Source organism: Orycteropus afer, unplaced genomic scaffold (genome assembly GCF_000298275.1).
Source record: "Orycteropus afer afer isolate SDZICR_OR568_19922 unplaced genomic scaffold, OryAfe1.0 scaffold00015, whole genome shotgun sequence".
NCBI lineage: Eukaryota > Metazoa > Chordata > Mammalia > Tubulidentata > Orycteropodidae > Orycteropus > Orycteropus afer.
The window spans coordinates 13,458,443-13,481,107 of record NW_006921602.1 but is presented as its reverse complement, the minus strand read 5'-3'; the positions used below and the strand labels follow the sequence as shown (position 1 = coordinate 13,481,107).

General features: G+C 39.9%; 1 protein-coding gene across 1 annotated transcript in view; it reads left to right on the top strand.

Moving 5' to 3' along the window:
- RAB8B (RAB8B, member RAS oncogene family) overlaps positions 1 to 21,989 on the top strand; it is a 76,011-nt gene extending 54,022 nt beyond the window's left edge. Inside the window, exons 2-8 of the mRNA XM_007958054.2 lie at positions 5,378 to 5,438; positions 8,263 to 8,323; positions 13,873 to 13,950; positions 15,098 to 15,187; positions 16,617 to 16,682; positions 20,948 to 20,998; positions 21,897 to 21,989. Of these exons, the coding sequence (XP_007956245.1) occupies positions 5,378 to 5,438; positions 8,263 to 8,323; positions 13,873 to 13,950; positions 15,098 to 15,187; positions 16,617 to 16,682; positions 20,948 to 20,998; positions 21,897 to 21,989 (500 nt within the window). The remainder of the gene's footprint in view (positions 1 to 5,377; positions 5,439 to 8,262; positions 8,324 to 13,872; positions 13,951 to 15,097; positions 15,188 to 16,616; positions 16,683 to 20,947; positions 20,999 to 21,896) is intronic.
- The last annotated feature ends 676 nt before the right edge of the window (positions 21,990 to 22,665 follow it).

Below are 22,665 nucleotides of genomic sequence, written 5' to 3'. Positions count from 1 at the left end.
TGTGATGTACAGCATTTGTCTACCAGCTTACTCTTGACAGCAGCATAAACAGAAATGAAATACCCAAGTGTACAACTCTTAAAAACATTGAAAACCTCTGTATAGTGAAAAGATGGTTAAGTATCACAGGTAATGGTGGAACTTCTTCAAATAACAAAAAGGTAATACTTTTAATATGAAAAATAGAAGGCTAGGTCAGTAGAAATTTCCTTAAATTATTTTAAATGAATGGAGAGAGAAACTTTAAAGAAGCCTCAAAATGGCTTTGTTGAATGAAGGTGGTAAAGTTGCCCATTATTCCAACTACAGGCAAAAAACAAAACACCAAAACCCTTGAAGGAACAGGAGTTACAATCTTTAATAAACCAGAATAAAGAAAGATTAACCAGCATTTTGATTTCCATCCTCTTTTATTTAAAATGCAAAGGCATACAGTGAAACCGGTGAGAGCTGCACTTTTTTCTCCTTATTTTAACTCAAAAGCAAACTCATTGCCATCGAGTCGGATGCAACTCATAGCGACCCCTCCTTGGGTTTCCAAGGCAGTATCACTACAGAAGTAGATTGCCCTACCTTCCTTCTGAGGAGAAGCTGGTGGGTTTGAACCACTAGCCTTCTGGTTAGCAGTCAAATGCCTTAGGCACTACACCACCAGAATATTTGTATTTTCTTCCTCTGTTAGGTCTCTATCTCACATAGGTTCAGGCTTTCACAGGTTTTAGTGTGTGTAGTAAACAATGAAGTGTTGGGCATTAACCTTCTAATTGAGTAAGTTATTCTCCAAGTATAAAGTAGCTATCTTGAATGTCATGAATTTTCAAGAAAATATTAATAGCAGTAAACGTCTAAGGCATTTGATTGCTAACCAGAAGGCTGGCGGTTCAAACCCACCAGCCACTCCTTAGAAGGAAGATTGGTCAATCTATTTCTGTAGTGATACCACCTCAGAAACCTAAGGAGGGGTTGCTGTGAGTCAGATCCAACTCAAGGGCAGTGAGTTTGTTTCTTTTAACCAGGTCTTGGGCATTGTTCTTGATGCCGGAATCATATAGGATAGAAGAGGGATTCCTGGAGGGTCTTTGTTACACTGGATTTGGAGTTATATGAAAAGATAAATCACAGTAAAAATCAATGTGTATTAAATCATTTTATTGTGGTAAAATACATATCACCCCAAATTTCCTATTTCAACCAGTCTTCAACGTATAGTTCAGTGAGTCATCACATTCAGCAGGTGCTACTATCATCTGTTTCCAGTTTTTCTCATCACTGTAACCTGTGTGCAGTACCCTTCCACCTCCCCTTCTCCCTCACCCCTGGTAACCACTAAGAAACTTTGATCTTTATACAGTTACCTTTTGTATATACCTCATATAAGTGAGAATCATTCAATATTTGTCTTTTTGTGTCTGACTTGTTTCACTCACCATGTTTTCAAGGCTCATCCATATATTAGAATGTATCAGAACTTTGTCTTTATGGATGGATAATATTTCATTGTACCTATGTACCACATTTTGTTTATCCATTTTATCTCTTGAAGGACACTTGGTTGTTTTCAACTTTTGGCTATTATAAATAATACTGCTAAGAACATTGATGTATATGTATCTGAACCCTGCTTTTAAGTTTTGGAGTATATACCTACGAGTGAAATTTCTGGGTCATGTGATAATTCCATGTTTAATTTTTTGAGGAACCACTAAAGTGTTTCCCACAGTGCCTGTACCATTTTACATTCCCACCAGCAGTGGGTGAGTGTTCCAAGTATAAAGTCTTAAATGAGTGATGGCAACAGTAGATTCTGTTTTGAGGGGAAGAAGGGTGGGCCACGATGCTAACAATAACATGTGTATTGTGTTGCAAGTTTTGCTCTTGCCACTGCAGCGCCAGGAGATATGAGCCAGATAACCTGGGGATACTCGATACTGGATTGTATTAGTTGACAATACATGGTTATTAGTGAGGGAAAAGAATGATTGAGGAGCTGTTCTGCCACATTAGCTTGAGTGTAATTGTTGTCTATTTCAGGGTTTGCTAGGGTACCTGAGAAGGTTCCCTGGGGAAAAATACCACACAGAGAAGCAGCAGCAAATCCAATCCATTTGCACCTAAGCATTATATAAAGCTGGAACTGGGAAGTAGCTTTTTTCAGATGCTTGCACTATTTATGTAGGAACACTGTAGTAACATAGCTGTTGAAGGCCCCCCTTCCCCAGCCAAAAAATAACTGCAGTTAATGTTTGAGTTAATTTAGAGGACACATCATTTACATGTTTTCTTGAAATGTCTTGGAAACCACTTTAAGGTATTCTGTATAGAAGACAAAAGAACCAAAGTATCTAAAAGCTGAGCACCCAGATGATGGGGTTTCAGCAAATTACAACAATGTTGTGTTAGCTGACTGGTTCCCTCACAGCAGTTTATTTAAGAGTTCCATGCTGTTATTTGTAAAGGGCATTATAATTATTTGTAGTGGAAATCTGTTAAATAAGATTTGGGCTACTATGAATGGTTTGAGGAGAAGGAAGTATGAGGGAGAGGCTAAACCTTTGAAGTGCCAGACCCTCAAATGACTTTCACTTGCTGCCTGTCAGATCACTGTTGAGTGGTTCTCAACTCTGGCTGTAGGTTAGAATCACCTGGGGATCTTTAAAAATTACTAGCACGTAGATCCCCTATAAGGAGCATAGTGGATAAGGCATCTGGCTGCTAACCAGAAGGTCAGTGGTTCAAACCGGTCAGCTGCTCCATGGAAGGCGAATGGGGTGATCTACTTCTATAAAGATTTACAGCCTCGGAAACCCAATGGAGGTCAGTCACTGTGAGTTGGAATTGACTGGATGGCAGTGATTTTCTTTCTTTTTTTTTTTTTAGAGCTCTGGTAGCGTAGTGGGAGCTCTGGTAGTGTAGTACCTAAGGCACTTGACTGCTAACCAGAAGGCTGGTGGTTCGAACCCACCAGCCACTCCTCAAAAGGAAGTTTGGGCAATCTACTTCCGTAGTATACTGCCCCGGAAACCCAAGCAGCGGTCCCTATGAGTCAGGGCCTACTCGGCGGCACATAAGAGCAACAACAAATAAGGAGATCTGGTGGCATAGTGCCTATGGCATTTGACTACTAACCAGAAAGATAGCAGTTCAAACCCACCAGCCACTCTGTGGAAGGAAGACTAGGTAATTCTGTTCAGGTTTACTACCTTGGAAACGTAAAGGGGAGTCACTATGTGTCAGAATTGACTTGATGGCAGTGAGTTTGGTTTTGGTTTGGAAGTCCCCTATGGGGAGTAAAGATGGGAGGCAGTAAAGATTTACTGCCTCGGAAACCCAGTGGAATGGTTGCTATGCGTCAGAATCAACACAATGGCAGTGAGGTTTTTGTTTGTTTGTTTGTTTTTAGGTCTGCTATTCAAGGGGCTCTGGTGGTACTGGGGTTAAGGCATTGGGTTGCTAACCAAAAGGTCGGCAGTTTGAACCCACAGGAGAAAGATGAGGCAGTCTGCTGCCATAAGATTTACAGCCTTGGAAACCCTACGGGGTTCGCTATGAGTTGAAATCGACTCAATGGCAGTAGGTTTATGTCCCCTATTCAGTCTTTTTCTTTCTCCATTTATCGTGATGTTGTTTATTGGTCCGGTTGTGAGGATTTTTGTTTTCTTTATGTTGAGTAGAAGGTTGAAGTCATCAGGGATTTCATTTTACTTGAATCCACAATCAGTGCCCATGGAAGCAGCAGTCAATCAGATGATATATTGAATTGGGCACATCTACTGCAAAAGACCTCTTTAAAATGTTAAAGAGCAAAGATGTTACTTTGAAAACTAAGGTGTTCCTGACACAACTCATGATATTTCCAGTAGCTTCGTATGCATGTAAAACTTGGACATTGAATAAGGCAGACCCCAGAAGAATTGACGCATTTGAATTGCAGTATTGGTGAAGAATACTGAAAATACTGTCAACTGCCAAATCTACCTCTTGGAAGAACTATAGCCAAACTGTTGTTGTTGTTATGTGCCCTTGAGTCAGACCTGACTCATAGTGACCCCTCCTTGGGTTTCCGAGGCAGTATCACTACGGGAGTAGATTGCCCAACCTTCCTTCCGAGGAGTGGCTGGTGGGTTTGAACCGCCAGCCTTCTGGTTAGCAGTCACGTCCCTTAGGCACTACGCTACCAGAGCTCCTATAGCCAGACTGCTCCTCAGAAACAAGAATGGCTGAACTTTGTCTCACCTGCTTTGGTCATGTTATCAGAAGGGACCAGTCCCTAGAGAAGGATATCATGCTTGGTATAAGTAGAGCATCAGCAAAAAAAAAAAAAAAGGGTGAGGTGGGGTGGGGGGAGAAGACCCTCAACGAAATGGATTGACACTGGCTACCGTGATGGGCTCAAGCATAGCGAAGATTTTGAGGATGCACAGGACTGGGCAGTGTTTTCCTTCTGTTGTACATAAGGTCACTATGAGTCAGAGCCGACTCTACAGCACCAGACAGCAAGAACAGGTGCCTATTGAATCGAAATCTCAGAATTAAGAGGTGGTTGTTGTTATGTGCCTTCGAGTCGGACCCAACTCATAGCGACCCCTCCTCGGGTTGCCCAGGCAGTGTCACCATTGAAGTAGATTGCCCAACCTTCCTTCCGAGGAGTGGCTGGTGGGTTTGAACCACCAGCCTTCTGGTTAGCATTCAAGTGCCTTAGACACTATGCCACCAGAGGATGAATTTTGAGGAGGAGCAGGCTTTTAAAATACATTGATATATTTTTTTTAAAGTTCTCCAAGTTCTAACATGCAGCCAGAGCTAAAAACCACTGTAGCTACTTAACCTTTAGTAAGTTGTAGGAAACATTTAGCAACACATATATAAAATACTTGCTAACTGTAAAATAACTGTAAAGTAGACTTTCCCTTCTCTCTGTCAAATAAGTTATATTTTTTTCCTCCTTAGCCAGTTGCAGATTCTGAAGAATCAAGTGGGAAGAGATGGAAGAAGAGATTTTAGAGAGGTCCCACAGCCTTCTTTAGCAAAGGGTGGAGAGGGAAGCATTGTTTACATGTCTTTAAGGAAGTAGAAAATATGGCATGGTCTCAATCAATCCAATTTATGTAACTTTGAGGGATGTGATCTGTTTGTGTCAAAATAATGAGGCATATAATACGTTGTATTTAACATGTGTGGGGAATTCTTTGCAGAGTAATTAGCATTCCTTTCTTCTGCCTGTATTCAGAGGAAACATACCATTCACACCCTCTCTGTGTTCACATTTTCCAGTGCGTTGGAGAGCTTTTTTTCAATAGAAATCTTTGTCCATTTCCTAAGAGGACTTGGATTATAGTTGAAGAAACTTAGCATATCTTTTTTTTTGTTTTTCCGGCAGGAATTGATTTTAAAATCAGAACGATAGAACTAGATGGAAAGAAAATTAAGCTTCAGATATGGTAAGTAAACACACACACAGAGCTTCTCTCTTAAACGAGAATTAGAAATTGAAACGTGAATTGTGAGAAGTTAGAGGCATCCTCTGATAGCTAAAGCATCTTCTTTCTAAAATCAGAACCAAGGGAGAAATGGGTAAGTATTGAACATCCTTTAAAGGTTACTCCACCAAGAATGGGAAAGTGAGGAATGGCATCAGAAGAGATTTGAGCCAAAACTTGATTTTATAGGGGAAGAAACTAAATTCTGAAGAGTGCAAATTACCTTTTCATAGTTGTTGCAAATCACCTGTGAACTGAGATAAGGCCAAGTGATCAGGTGGCAGGAACCCTGAACAGGAAGTACAGATTGAGGTTCTAGCTTGACTGCCTCTAAATCGAGGTGACTTTGAGCCGGGTGCTTCCCTTCTCTTAGCCTGTCTTTCCTCGTTTATAAATTGATTGGTTGGATTGATGACATTTGAATTCCCTTTCTACTCTGATAGTTTATGATTTTTTTTTTTTTTTTTTTTTTTTGCTTATTCTCATTAAGTACAGAAATGAGGAGGACATTGGACTGGAAAGTAAGGGAGAAAAGGTCCTGTCTCCCTTCTCTGACATTGTAATATGCAAAGCAAAGATCTCTGGTGATCATCTTCCTATGGCTGGTAAATTCCTGAAGAATTTGTCAAATGCCAATTAATAAATGTGGTTTTCTCAGATTACCAGGTTGAATATTTGTAGCTTGTATTTGGAATCTCTTAGATTTCTTTTAACTTCATAAAAAGGAAAAAACCAAAGCTGGCTTAATTACTTTCAGTAGAGTGCCTTGCATGGTACTGTATGGGTTTGGGGCCCTGAGGAAGGTTTTGGGTGATGTTTGCTGATCTCCTGTGTAATGACAGCAGTAGACAAAGTTTACACATGTAGAGCAGTGTAGACTAAGAAGGAGACAAGGCTAAATATATGTCAGCTTTTTCTTTAGGCTCTTATTCTTCCTTGAATCTCAGACCTGGGATTAAATTAGGACATGATATTGAAATCTACCAGCTCTTCTTTTACAGAGGAGAAAACTGGAACTCAGAGTGGTAAAGTCTATCTGAGAACATATGTCTGGTTTAGTAGTAAAACTGGGACAACTATCCATCTTTTCTGGAACATAGCATCAGCTTCGTATGCAGCCTAGCATACTGGGTCTCTGTATATATTTCCTTGGACAGCATGGTAAAAGTTACCACAGGTTACCCTTTTTACGGGTGATATTTAGTAAACAGATAGAACAGTATTTTTTAGAGGGAATCAAAGATTTCATTTCTGATTCCATGCTCCACAGTCCTGATCAAAGCAATAAGGAACACAGATTGTTGTGTGTTTCCAGGAGCCTGAGGACAATCAGCTAATTTGAACTTAATATAGAGTAGCCAAAATATCATGGCACTATCTATTCATTATTGCCCTCAGCAGCAAAATAGTGTCCGTTCAGTCCTCATGACCTAATTTAATGAAGTAGGGTTTCTTTTCCATCCTCACTGCAAGGCTGGTTCTAATGTTACAATCGAGAAAATACAGTTTTATCTACTTGACCTCTGTTTTCCCCATGATGTGTTTTCTGTGTACTGCACAAGTGCCCCATGTATGTAAACCTGTCAATGAGAGAATGACAGGGTAAGAGGACTTTGGTGTGAGTCCTGACTCTGCACGGAACAGCTGATAACCTAGGATATGGGAGTCTCATCCCAAACAGGGGATAAACTGTTTCGTGGCAGAGCTGGGCCCATAGCCCTCCTGAGCCTGCCTTCTCTTCTACAGAATGAGGATGATAGTGAGATCCACTGTGCTGGGCTGTAGGGGGGCATCATGTGAGCACAGCGTGAGAGAGTTTTGTAAAGTAGACATAAATGTTAACTTGTTTATTGATGTTTTTTAATTTACTATATTTATTTCCCTTGGTTTTTAATCTCATTTGGGTTTGGTATACATTAGATTTCCACAAAATGCCTCTTTCTCCCTCGCAATAAAATCGTACAATTTAGTTTGTCTTAGTAGCACAGGTAGTGAATTAGTTCTGGCTGTAAGTGGCAAGTCTGGGAATATTGATTTTTCCCAAATGTCAAGGAAATTTAACTTCCTTTAATTGGATTGCTTCTATAAATGTAATTAGGAAGTTTTACGTTTTTTAGAATGTGTTTTAATGGCATTCCATCAGCTGAAAAACAAGAATATGGGAGAAGGTTATACAATTTTGAGGTGCTGTTCCTGTTTAAAAAGTCTTTGGAAACATTGCCAAGGATTATGTGTTCAACTCCAGTCTCCCTTTCAATCATGGGCTCCATAGCTGAAAACGTTCTTGAGGAGATCCATTTTAGTGTGCTGTGCTGAGCAGAATTTGCACAGTAGTAAGCCCAGCACAGTTGTTTGCTTTGTACAGAAATCGCACTTTCAATCAAGAGAGTAAAATGTCTTAATCATTAAGCACTTACAAAAATGATTCTAACTACCTGCAGGAGTCCAAGAATTTAGAACTATTCTCTATTGCCTCCCACGTGCATTTGAACTAATATTTCTTGCCATTTCCTAGCAGGACCCATGTATTTTCCTGTGGCTGCTTTTATCATCAAGGTCCAAGTTTTTCACACAAGTCATTGTGAGCTCCTGACAGGTTCTGGTGGCCACTCGTACCTCCAGATGGCAGACAGACGGCAGGTTCCCTTTGTGCCCCATTCCCCTTTCCTTCAAACCACTGTACTTGTGAGCAGACCAGAATTATATCTCCTACAGCTCAGAGCCTCTCCTCAGTGATACTGGGGATGACTTTTGAAACCACTCTCTCCTTTGTTTCAAATTTTAGGGACACAGCGGGCCAGGAAAGATTCCGAACAATTACAACAGCGTACTATAGAGGAGCCATGGTGAGTGTGGTTTTAGGGTTTTGTAACTCTTCAGGTGAAAGTAAAACATGAACATTAATTTGGCAAGATTATAGGTTTCAAGCTGGATTCTAGTACAATGGGCGGAAATAGATTTCTTGATATGAAAACAAGACATTTAAAAGGGATTTTTGTTATGTTTAGTAACTGTGTACTTTGCCAGTGGTCTTCATAATAATAATCAGACAATCGATTAGCTTGTTGATGTTCTAAAGCTCCTTCACACAGTCTGAGGTGATTTTATATTCTTATGATTTTTCCTTTTATTAAGATCTTCTGCCAAATCTTGGTAACTTACAGTGCCATGGTTTACTGCATCTTCATTTCCTGCACCTTCTTGTCATTTACCTCTACCCCCATCACCCTTTATCTCTCACCACCTCCACAATATCCACTGCTTATGTGTGGAGGCTCTTTGGCAGTGTTCTGCGAGCTAACCAGGAAGTAGCTAAATAATCTATGACTTTGAGGCTTAGAGTCTGGTGAACTTTTTCTTTCCTTTTAACTTATTGTGGTTTGGATGAAAGTTTATAGAGCAAATTGGTTTTCCATTCAACAATTCGTGCACATTTTGTGACGTTAATTGGAATCCCCACAATGCAACAGCACTCCTCCCTCTTCTTACTTTGTTTACCATTTCTTTAGTCCTCCTTTTCTGTCCATTCCTGCCTTCTGACCTTTATCCCTAGACAAATGCGGCCCTTTTGATTTCATATGGTTGATTGCTCTGAGGAGTGTATACTTCCCTGGTGTTCCTGGTCACCTTGTAGGCCGATTTATCATTTGGCTGAAAGTGAGCCACAGAGATGAGTTCAGTTCCAGACCTAAAGGGTGTTTAAGCACCATAGTCTTGGGGGTTCCACTAGTCTCTGTCAGACCAATAAGTTTGGTCTTTATATTATTTTGAGTTTTGTTCCACATTTTTCTCTGAATCAATCCAAAACCTCCTATTGTGTTCCTTTTCATAGCAATCAGCAGTGGTAGCCAGGTGCCATCTAGTTCTTCTGGTCTCGGGATCATGGAGGATTCATGTTGTCCATAGTCCATTAGATTGTTTCCTTGTGTCTCTCATTTTTTTCACTCTTCTTTTCTCCAGGCAGGGAGATGGATGGCTGCTCACCAGCTTTTAAGACCCCAATTGCTACTTACCAAAGTAGGATGTGTAAAATATTGTCTGTGTGTCCCATACCAGTTGACCTTGGTGTCTCCTGAGATGATGGTCCTGAGACCCCGGGCAGCATAGTGTTTGGTGAATCTTGACTACCTAGTCCTTCTGTGCTACCTCCTGGTCTTAAACCCTTGTTATCATAACTTCATCACTTGGTTATTTTCCATCCTAAGATGCTTCATTCATTGAACCCATTTATATTGCTTGTCAGCTCTGAACAGGGGCTATGTGGTGCTGGGAGTTCATGTATAAATAAAGCAGCTTAGAAACTAGAACATCAGGCCCAGACCAGGGCTTTTATCTCTGGTTTTAAGCCTAATCCCTAAATTCACAGTTCAAGTTGAGGCTGGAACTTTTATGAAACCCAAAATACTCAGAAAGTTTTTGAAGGGTGTGTCTCTGAGACTATGAAACTAACCTGTAGATTGTTGCCATCATACCTAGCCCATTACTCAAAAAACTCTTTTGCTCCTGAGTAGTGCTGGGGTGACCAAGCTGAACAGGATGATGGCCATCTTTTTGTCTCCAGGAAGGTGTGGTTTGAATCCACAAATCCCTTCATTATCATGCTGCCCTCCTTTCCTCCCCTACTGCCACTCAGCCTCAACTATTTGGGCAACAGTAACTCATCTCCACAAAAAGATAGTTGTGGTGTTTGCTATCAAGTCGGATTCGACTCATAGCAACCCCTCCTTGGGTTTCTGAGGTGATATCACTATGGAAGTAGATTGTCCAACCTTACTTCTGAGGAGTGGCAGGTGGGTTTGAGCCGCCAGCCTTCTGGTTAGCATTAGGCACTGTGCCACCAGAGCTCCCACAAAAAGATTAGAGATCCCTTTTTTTAAAATCTTGTCACCTTTGTATTATATACTACTAAGCATTGTATATGGGAGCACTGGTAGCATATTGCCTAAGGCACATGACTGCTAACCAGAAGGCTGGCGGTTCAAACCCACCAGCCACTCCTCGGAAGGAAGGTTGGGCAATCTACTTCCGTAGTGATACTGCCTCGGCAACCCATGGAGGGGTCGTTATGAGTTGGGTCCAACTTGATGGCACATAACAACAACAAGCATTGTATATGTGTTCTCTTTATACCACCGTAATAATCATTTTAAGATTGTAAAAGCAAACCCACTGCCATCGAGTAGATTCTAACTCCTGCCGATCCCCATTGGGTTATATACATCTTTGTGGAAGTAGACTGCCTTAGCATCCTCCCATGGAGCGTCTGGTGGGTTTGAAGCACCAGCCTTCTGGTCAGTAGCCAAGTGTCTTACCCACTACACCACAAGGGCTCCTTTTATGATTGAAAAGAGTCATCATTTGAAGAAAGAGAGTTGCCAGCTGCTCTCTGTTTTGCTTAGATTGGAATCAGAGGAGGAGGGACTTACCTTGTATTCCAGGAGGAGATTTGTTTATTTGTTTTCCCCAGGAAGAACTGTAGTGATAACTTAGGACAGCTTAACACTGGACAACTTGAATGTAATCATTGTCACTGAATTGTCCATGTAGAAATTGTTGAACTGGTTTATCTTTTACTGTGCATATTTTCACCAGTGAGTGGGCAGGAACACAGAGAATGTGGGGGCATTCTCAGTTGGATGTCTAGCTGTAGTTCATCATATGATGAAAGAGGTCTTGAGATGTATTGTTTGATTTAGATTTGGGGATTGTCTGGCTTTTTCACATACCCTGCTGCCTCGTCTTTCCTCACATTACTTCGTAACTTCAAGTAATTAGAAATTGCTGCTCTTGTAAGTTGCTGTTGTTGTTGTTAGGTTCTGTCGAGTTTTCTCCGACTCATAGCAACCTTATGTACAACAGAATGAAACACTGCCCAGTCCTTTGCCAGACTTACAGTCCCTGCTATATTTGACCCCATCATTGCAGCCACTGTGTCAATTCATCTCATTGAGGGCCTTCCCCTTTTTCGTTGACCCTCCACTTTACCAAACATGATAATCCTCCAGGGATTGGTCCTTTCTGACAACACGACCAAAGTAGGTGAGATGAAGTCTGGCCATTCTCGCTTTCAAGAATCATTCTGTCTGTACTTCTTCCAGGACAAATTTGTTAGTTCTTTTAGCAGTCCATGGTATTCTTAGTATTCTTTGCCTACACCACAACTCAAAAGCATCTCTTCTTCAGTCTTTCCTATTCATTGTACAGCTCTCACATGCATATGAAGCGATTGAAAATACCGTGGCCTGGGTTAGACACACCTTAATCTTCAGGGAGACGTCTTTGCTCTTCAGCACTTTAAAGAGGTCTTTTGCAGCACACTTGCCCATTGCAATACGTCGCCTGATGTCCTGACTGCTCCTTCCATTGGTGTTGATTGTAGAACCAAGTAATATGAAGTCTTTGACAACATCAGTCTTTTCTCAGAGTAGTGTGGTTTTTTCCATTTTGAAGGCAGAGATTTTTGTCTCTTTGTTGTACTCTAAAGCCAGTGCCCACAATAGTGCCTGACATATTAGATGCTCAGTGAACAATGAACTTTGAGCAATGAAATCAGTGGAAAATGGCATACCTAGAAGCAATCTTAGGTAACTCTTCAGGAAATGCTGCTCTGCTCGATTTTTTTGGCTCTCTCAGGTCATCTGTTCCAGTGGGATGTGGAGCCATCTGTTCTTACTGGCGCACACCATTTTCAGTAAGTGGTGGTTATAGCAGGTTTCCTTTGGTTGGTTTGGGTATGCGGCACGTTGATAAGCACTGTCCAGGAGTCTGCCAGAAAACAGTTTCAGAAATACAGAAGTACTTAGGTCTGTAGAGCTTAGTGTTTGATTGACTGTGGAGGGAAAAGTGATGCCCAGGTGTCTACTTGGGCTCACTGGCTGAGTTGTATTGGCTTCAACAAGATGAGAGTACAGGAGGGATAGAAGATTTAGAAGTGAGGAAGACAACATCATGTTTTCCTTAGTTGAGTTGTGGTGACTATGGGAAATACCTTGGTGCTGATGTCCAGTCTGTGGTCTCTAAGACACATCTGGCCCCTACCTACCTCTTCAGTCTCATCTTGTACCCTTCTCCCATTGAATCTGTGCGTTCTTGCCAAGCTGATTTTATTTCTAGTGGGCTGAGGGCTTTCATAGAGTACAAGATATTCATAACACATCGGTTATGTGCCAGGCACTGGGGGCTTTCCCTCTTCACCTCATCCCTAACCCCTTTGCCCAGTTCAAGTCTGCTTAGTTCTCAGGCCTTGGTTTTAATGTCATTTTCTCAGGGAAGCCTTCCGTGACCTTTCCAACCCCTCAACTCTTATCCCAGATTAAGTTACATCTCTTGTCTATGCACTCAGAGTATCCTGTGCTTCCTCATAGCAGTTATCAAATTATTAATTATATACTTGTGGTTCATTGTCTGTTTCCTTTGCCAGCTATCCACGAGAGGAAGGACCTTGTTGATCTTATTCACAGCTGGTAGTACCTAGCATACTATCTGGCACATAGTAAGTGCCCACTAAATATTTGTTGAATGGATAGATGGATGAGTAGACGTGGTACTTAGTACAGGAGTGTGGTCTGTTGTTACTGTTGTGTGCCTTCGAGTAGATCCCATCATAGCAACTCTACGGGACAGAGTAGGGGTCTCCTGAGCTATATCTCTATGGGAGCAGATTGCCAGGTCTTTTCTTCCATGGAGTTGCTGGTGGGCTCTAACTGCTGATCTTATGGTGAGCAGCCGAGTTCTTAACCATTGCACCACCAGGACTCCTTAAGTGTGGTCTAGAGGTATAGATAAGGTAATAGTTAACATACAGGTGTTAGCTGAAGCAGTTGGAAGGTGAACCCTTTAGAAACACCAGACATAGAGTCTATAAATTTATGACAACGTCTTTCATTAAACCTCTATAGCAATGTGTTATATTCTAAGTGTCTGTGATTTACTTAGGTAAATAGTGACATTCTGATGAGCCAATATAAAAAAATAATTTTAAAAGCAGTATCGTGTCAATCTTACTAGAGAGTAGAAGGAAGATAGTTTCTATTTGGATTAAATAAGTGCACAATAGAAGTGATTTCCTCTTCCTCTCAATGTTATCTCTGTTTTACTTAAATGCACTTTCAGTGCCAGTTGGTGCTGGTTCTTATCATGTGAGGTCGGGTAGAAGGGTGTATCACCTTTACCATAATCACTAATTCATTAGAGTGAAAATGTTAACAGAGTTTTTATTTATTTACATGGTGAGACAGGAAGAATTTAAGTCTCTGTATTTTTCAAATTTATTAGTCCCTTTTATGAAAAAAGAAAACTAATAAAAGGTTCCTGGAGGGGAGGAGGACATGGACATCAATATTCTATAGCTTTAAATATATAAAATACTAAATATCTTTTCTTTCTTCACTTATAGGGAATTATGCTGGTCTATGACATCACAAATGAGAAATCCTTTGACAATATTAAAAACTGGATAAGAAACATTGAAGAGGTATATATGGAAAGGGGATGCTGATCCTGGAGACAGTCCTGCTGGGTGCTCCTAAAAAGTCTCCCTCGGTTTCTCTGAGACAGCTGAGCTGTTGAGAAGGAGGGCATGGGTAGCTTGGGCCCTCCCACTGAGGAGCACCTGAAGGCTTGATCCTGTTCTGCCTGTCTGTGGTGGGCAGACAAAGGAGTGAGCTCACAGAGTTTCATAGTTGGACCAGAGCTTGGAAATTATTTAAAACAAATCCCCATGTTACACATGAGGAAACCAAGGCCAGAGAAAAGTGACTTGCCTGTACTCATACAGCCTTTAAAAAGGGCCAACCCACTGCCATCAAGTCGAATCCGACTCATAGTGATCCCCATTGGGTTTCCAAGGTGGTAAATCTTAAAGGAAGTAGATTGCCCCATCATCCTTCCTCGAGCAGCTGGTGGATTTGAACCAACAGACTTCTGGTTGGCAGTCAGAAGACTCGGGCACTGTACCACCAGAGCTCCTTTAAAAAGGACAGTCAGCAGTAGAGCATCTGGTTCCTAGGTGCTGTCTATCAGTCTGTTTGACTAGCAAAAATGTATCTACCCTAGCAATTTAACGTTTTGCCTTTTTAACCTTTTCTCCATCTTAGATATTTGAAAGCTAGGTCTATAAATTGGTTTAATTCCAGATTGATTAGTATTAAGATTTTTCTCTATCTTTGCTATTTCAAAGAGAAATGTGACTCTGAGATAATTGTGTACACATCTCTTAACAACCCACCTGAATTTATTTTTGAAATAGTTGAGAATCCAGAATACCTTTCCTGTTGAGTCACTGAGGACCAGAGTTTGTTGTGGTGTTTTGTTTTGTTTTCCTTCTTGACACCAGCATATATTTGTATGTTTGTGGTTATATGACCGTACATCTTTATTTCTGTTTGTTCACGTGCAAAACGAGATGTAAGACTGAAGTTCCAGAACCTATGAAAAATAGTTTCATGTTGACGCTTTTCCTCTTCTCCCCTCTTCTAAACTTTTCTCTGAACCAGGCCTTGTTTTGAGTTAAAGATTATTTGTCTTATTATTAAATTTATGGCTATGTTTCTGACAGGTCAGCATTTGTCTTTTGGATAACTGTGATTTTTCTATAAAAGCATACTATTTTCTCCCTGCAGCATGCCTCTTCAGATGTTGAAAGAATGATCCTGGGTAACAAATGTGATATGAATGACAAAAGACAAGTATCAAAAGAAAGAGGGGAGAAGGTAAATTTGAATTGCATACATAAAGGTTGAAATCTACTCTTGTTAAGCATTTGTTTTCTTGGTATTATGTAATTTTTGATTTAAGTTTCTAAAATACCTATGTTTCAGTCCTTTACCATTATAAACAACAAAGGGATATAATCCATGCTTACATGGTGTGAATTAGTATTCCAGGTCCAACTCCATATACTGTGTGGTCATGACTCATTCCTAAAGAATTTGCTAATGTTTCTGGGAAATACAAATTGGTCCTTTTCAGAATTCCTGCAGCTTAGAGTTCAGGCTATTTCTTTTGATACCTGTGTGAAAATGTCCAGTTTTGAAGTTAACAAAATTCATTCTTTTTGAAAAAAGTTATGGGATAAGTGATATTTCAACAGTTATCATTTTCTAATTCATGATTTTATTAAAGAATTTTCTAGTACACATTAGTTGTAGGTCACTATGGATACATTGTAACTCATCAAGCTATGAATACTGTTACAAGTTCTTTATAGACATGTCTATATTTTGTGCCCTGTAAAGCAAAAGAGTTTATTTTATATACAGATTTCTGTGACATTTTCTACATTGACTTAGAGGCTTCACTTTGCTTACTTTTTAAGTCTTGGAATTTTGCTTTGGCCTTTTTTGGTGGTAGATGCAGAATGCATTTGTTTTTCATTCTGACTGACAAACTTTTTTCCCTGAAAATACTCACTTAATCTTCATGATTGTAAATGAGCTGAGCATTCTCTTTGGGAATAGATAACAATATGGAAAAGTTCATAATTTGTTTCAATCAACAGAAATCAAATCGAAGAAAAATATAATATTTTAAGCTTTTGCTTCTATTATATATAAGTTTATCAAAAAATTATTAAAATCAGTACAGTAATTGTTGGAAAATTGTACTTTGGGAGCAGATAAAAGAGGCCAATGAATCTCAAGTTAATACTAGAGAGGGTACCCGTCTCACTGTTTTACTTGTAAGTATGTTGTTGTTGTTATTTGCCGTCGAGTCGGACTCGACTCATAGCAACCCCTCCTTGGGTTTCCGAGGCAGTATCACTACGGAAATAGATTGCCCAACCTTCCTTCCAAGGAGTGGCTGGTGGGTTTGAACTGCCAGCCTTCTGGATAACAGTCAAGTGCCTTAGGCACTACGCTAGCAGAACTCCCACCTGTAAGTATATTAGAGAGCTAAAACTACAACAGAAAAGAAGGAAGTACTAAAACAATTTAAAGTGGAAGTGTCCCTTTTTTCTTTTTTTTACTGATGATGATTAAGTTAAATGGTTAAATTCTAAATATAATAGAAGAAGGTAAAAGTTTAAAACCACAGGAGCTCCAAAATATACACTCTACTTTTGGGTCTCTGAAAAACATAACAAATACAAATATTCAAGTATCTCTCACTGAATTTTAAATATTTCCGTTTTCCTTCCAGTTAGCAATTGACTATGGGATTAAATTCTTGGAGACAAGTGCAAAATCCAGTACAAATGTAGAAGAGGTAAGGAAGTAATGTTTGGTGACTTAGTATCATCACTGGCACTAGTGCTTAGATGCTTATGTTGAAGCAACACTTAAAGCTTTGTGCCAACTCACCTCTATTTCATGAACTTTTCCGCTTCTGACTTTTATGGGGTCCGTGGCTGTTGAATTTCTGGCTCCCAAGCTTCCACATGGAGCTCTATTAGACTGTTCATTTAAGATTGACTGAACAGAAGATGGAAGTTTAGTTTTAAGTTAAGTTTTGCCCTTTGTTTGGGAAGCTGGAATTGCTGGGCTAGCAGACCAAGCCCGTCCTCTGCTCATTCATCATCATTCAGGAGGAACCATGCCTGGTAAAAGGAGATAGCGAAAAAGAGGAAGACTATCAATGAGATGGATTGACACAGTGCCTGCAACAATGGGCTCAGAGTTAGCAGTGATTGTGAGGATGGTGCAGCATCAGTCAGTGTTTTGTTCCATTGTACATAGGGTTACTGTGAGTCCACATTGACTTGACACACCTAACAACATGTTCTCCTGTACTAGCTTGTAGCAGAAGAGCCTAACTTTCATGTCTGTAGTCTCTCAAGAGATTAAACTGTTAGTTCATTGAAGAGATCCCCTTAGCATACATATTTGGAGTATATTAAACATGATCTATTGTAATATAATGGCATTTACTAGAAATCAGAAAGTGTGTTTATTAGAGAGTAAGTAACTTTAATGTAAAATTTCAGTAAGTTAATCATTAAAGAAAACCATATTGTCTAAAGTCTTTTAGGAAAAAAATTTCTTCACTTAGGCAGAATTGTTAATATTTAATTTATAAGAAATGTTTTTTTAAAACCGTTGATGGAAAAAAACTCCAAACCTTTTAAAAGAAATTTTTAAGAGGATTTATTAGAGAAGAAAAACCATTAAAACAGGGGAAATAACTAGCTCACACAAATGTAAACTGTTGAATCCCAGAGAAAGGATCTCAAAACAGGGATGGATGTAGGCCTAAAGCAGGAAATTACAAGAAAATCGTTGATTGGCTTATCTTCAGTTGGGGTCACAAACCAAAAAAACAAACCCAACCCACTGTCATTGAGTCAGTTCTGACTCATGGCAATCCTATAGGACAGAGTTGTTGTTGTTTGTTGTTATGTGCCGTCGAGTCAGACCTGACTCATAGCGACCCCTCCTTGGGTTTCTGAGGCAGTATCACTATGGAAGTAGATTGCCCAACCTTCCTTCCGAGGAATAGCTGGTGGGTTTGAACCACCAGCCTTCTGGTTAGCAGTCAAGTGCCTTAGGCACTAGAACTCCCTAATAGGCTGTAAATCTTTAGAGAAGCAGACTGCCTCATCTTTCTCCCATGGAGTGGCTAGTGGGTTCAAACCACCAACCTTCTGGTTAACAGCCAAATGCTTTAACTACTGCATTCCTGGGGTCACAGAGGGGAGGGTTAAATGAAGCAGAGAATTGGCTACCATTGGATAATATGAAGTGGGCTAAAAAGATTAGTTACAAGAGTTAATTGGAAAAGTTCTTTCCGGCACAGAGATTTACAGTCATAGTCACAAGATGCTTACAATGCATACCCTCCAGAACAGGTTGTAAAAACGTCTGGCTTGATGTAAAACGTTTCTTGGGGATGCCTGGTACCAGAGCTTGGTGCCAAAACCCCTTTCATGGAAACTGTTCACTCAAGCGAAATTTTTCTGTTTGCCTGGAGTCTAGGGAGTTAGATAATGGTTTGACTCCTAGGGCTTTTCCTGAGACATTGTTTCTACGTCCCTGTCATGAAAGGAATATTTCTTAAGCCCATTTTACACAAATGTGGTGTTCAGAGTCCTTTCTTAGGTTGCATTCCTTCCAGATCCTGACTTGACTGCAGAGAAAATATCTCCTTAGCTACCCATAGTTGCTAGCCAGATAAAGAGCCTAAAGGTCAGGCATGGGTAACTTCAGTTTTAATTTTGCCGAACGCAGCAGAATATGGATTTAGTTCAGGCATTTTACTTTGGCTAAAGCTTCAGGAAAATTTGTCTTATAAAACTAACCATAAAAGTAATATATGTTTATGTAGGAATATAAGTTAATACATACAACTTACTTAATAGTATGCTGATGGTTTTATAAACGTTCAGTTTCTTAGGCCATTCATCATAACATCTTGACCAAATATCAAGACATAAATGCCCTTATTGGCCAGTGCACACTAATCAGAGGTTTTCCTTTGTTTTAAATAACTATTAGCACACACTTTTTTTCAGGTTGGCTAATGAGTGTTAGGAAACAGGAAGCCCTTACGGATTTATTTACATAAGTGTAGATAAGCAGAAAAATGCTTCCTTCTGCCTGCTGCAAAAGGATTTCCCTCCATCAGAGAGAAGGAACCCTCTTAAGTCAGCTTTACTGGTGGAGAAGAGCTTGATCACGGAGATGGCCGACAGGTTTTCTCCCACAGAATGAGCTCCTACGACCCTGACGTAACAGAGCAGGCTTAGGTCTCTGTTAGTACCTGCACCCTGATCACAGTGGTGGCCTCGAGAGGGCATTGAGCTGTGGAAGTATGAAACTGCTTATTCTAGCTAGGTAGTCTACAAAAGTTAGCAGTTTTCCCAGAGCTTAAAATTAGTGTAGTTTGCCTCATAAAAACCGTCATGGAGCTTACTTACCAAACTCACCACCATCGAGTCGAATCCGACTCATAGTCATCCCTCTTTGGGTTTCTGAGGTGGTATCTCTATGGAAGTAGATTACCCAATCTTTCTTCCAAGGAGTGGCTGCTGGGTTTGAACCACCAGCCTTCTACTTTGTAGTCAAATGCCTTGGGCAATTTCAAGTATGACACTGAAAAGCTGTTAAAAAGTAGTAAGAGGAGTTATACTGTTTCCATTTGATTTTATGTGAAATAACCCTTTTCCTGAATATTTTATTTGGATGGCAGGAGTGATTGGCAGCAGAGTGTGACATAACATTGGGTTCAGCATGGAGACAACCTAAGAAGCTTCAAGAGTTCTTGTTGTTGTTATGTGCTGTTGAGTTGGACCCGACTCATAGCAACCCCTCCTTGGGTTTCTGAGGCCGTATCACTACGGATATAGATTGCCCAACCTTCCTTCTGAGGAATGGCTGGTGGGTTTGAACCACCAGCATTCTGGTTAGCAGTCAAGTGCCTCAGGCACTACACTACCAGAGCTCCAAGAGTTCTTAGCGCTGTAGAATTAGAATAGAATGAGAGTAAGTTTTAAAAACATCTGGTTTGGGTCAAGAGACACTGTGTAGAACTTATCGAGATTAATAACATTTGCCCCCCTTCCATGTGAACTGATTTCCATGGTGAGCAATTAGTTGAGCTCCGGCAACTGTTGGATTTTAGAGGGGATAAGACACAATGGTTAAGTGCTTGGCTGCTAAGGGAAAGTTTGGTGGTTCAAACCTACCAGCTGCTCTGTGGGAGAAAGATGTGGCATTCTGCCTCCATAAAGATTTCTGCTTTGCAAACTCTGTGGGGCAATTCTACTCTGTCCTATACCAAACCAAACCAAACTCACTGCCGAGGAGTCAGATCCGACTCATAGCAACCCCTCCGTGGGTTTCCGAGGCAGTGTCACTATGAAGTAGATTGCCCAACCTTCCTTCTGAGGAGTGGCTGGTGGGTTTGAACCACCAGCCTTCTGGTTAGTAGTCAGATGCCTTAGGTACTATGCCACCAGAGCTGTGTCCTATAGGGTCCCTATAAGTTGGAATCAACTCAATGGCAGTGGGTTTGGAAGACATGGAAGATTTGAAGCATAAGAGGTCTCAAGTAGGAGTTAAAAACACTTTGAAAAAGAGAAGGTCAGGAGTAAAAGGTAGAGATTTTCATGAAGACAAATTTTAGGACTATAAAATAATAATCATTCCTTGACTCATTAAATAGATATTTAACATCTAGATGAAGTATTGTGCACTGCTCTGGGGACGCAGGGATGACTTAGAGCTATTGCCTTTGAGATGCTCTTAGTCTATTGAGGAAGCTACTCCTAGATCAACAAGTGTCATATTAGAAACTTGTACCAGGCTCTATGTGGAGAAAATACTGAGGAATGAATGGCTGCTTGATTATACTGGAAAATGCATATGACGTAATTGAAAAATAGGCTGTAACACTCACATACATACTGTGATTACAATTATGTTCTTTTCACAGTTAAAAATTTTAAAGCAATATATTTTACAATAAAATAATGAAAATTTTCTATATTTCTATCTTAAACTATACTTTGTATAATTTTTCTTTTTAATTTTTAGGCATTTTTTACACTTGCACGAGATATAATGACAAAACTCAACAGAAAAATGGTTTGTATCACTTAATAGTTTTTGTTTTAATTATAATAGTTTTTTATTTGGCATTTGATAAAAAGGATTGACACAGTAGCTGCAACAATGGGCTCCAACACAGTAATGATTATGAGGATGGGGGCAGGGCTGGTCAGTGTTTCGTCCTGTTATACATAGAGTCGCTGTGAGTCCGAACAGACTCTATGGCACCTAACAACACAAAAAGACTAGGACTGATTATAGTATAGTCACATTAAATTGGTTTGGTTTTTTTCCTTACTTTCATAGTTGCCTGGTTGAACTTGGGTCTTATTTCTGCCAGGTGTTTCAATTCTTTCATCTGGCTCTTTAAGTTGTCTTTAACTGAATTGTGATCAGAATAGTTAAAATTAGTAACAACACAAACTAAACTTTAGCCATAAAATTATACAGTTCAGTTTTCATGTGATAGACATTTTTATCTACAAATAATTATGATCTTGAAATTGCTCATGTTTGCTTAAATTTGAAGATACCCCAGTACTGCAGTTTGCTTTAACCTAAGTCAATTGCACACCGTATGTTACCCATATTCTTCTTACCTCTGACAACAGATTGTCTGTACCAGTAGCTTCACATTTTCCATCATTAACCTTGAAACTCTACACTCCATTGGCTATAATTTCTTTGGACTAGAAATGGGAGCATCCTAATATATTATTAATATAAAACATGCTATCCTAAAAACATTTGTCTCTTTTTAATCCATCATTTCCAAAGAAAAAGACACAACATTGGAGCTTAACTAGTTCTCTTTCGAATAAAGTAGCATAGTGAATACTTTGTTATTGGTATAGTTTGGCATATTTTAGGTTAATTGGGGTTAAACCATGAAACTTTTCTTTCTTTTTTGGTAACCTCACCCTCTATTGTTTAGAATGACAGCAATTCATCGGGGGCAGGGGGACCAGTGAAAATAACAGAAAATCGATCAAAGAAGACCAGTTTCTTCCGCTGTTCGCTACTTTGATGAACTCATTCTGAGAGACTGCAGCACACCTAGAGGAACCTTTCCTGCTTCTCTGAAAGCACAGGTCACCCAGCCTCAGAATTACACCGCCCGGCTGCTGCTGAGAGCATCACTGAACCTGACCTCTCAACACAAAATGCCAAGTGGACTCGGCCTCAGGGCCTAGCAAAATAACAGGCTCCTTTTTTCAAACACGGAAGCAGTGAAGTGGAGACACATGTGGGACTTACCTTGTTTTTCCTTTGTTTTATTGCCTATTGCAGAAGCTGCTATCTTTCTTTTCACTTTGCATATCAGTATTAGCTGTTCCCTTTTAACAACACAGTCTTAGACTCGGATGTGCACAGTTTTGTCTCATGAAATTCTAGACAGATTTGTGCGTTTGGTAATGTTTAAAAGAAGAGTAGAACATTTAAAGCAGAAGTTAATATACTAAAATTAAAGAACATTTGGTCCACTTCTTATGGCCTTATGTTATTGCATTGGTAGCATTTATTAAAGGTTTCTGGTTTGTGATTTTCTTAAATAAGAATCATTAAACTCTGGTGAGATTTGTTTTAAAAATTCATAAAAATGGCATCTCTTCACCAGAGGCCACATTTCTTTATTTCTTGAGATTGTTTAGAGCTTTGCTTCATTCCAGACCTCTTTGCCACAGAGCATCTGGGTAGCTAAA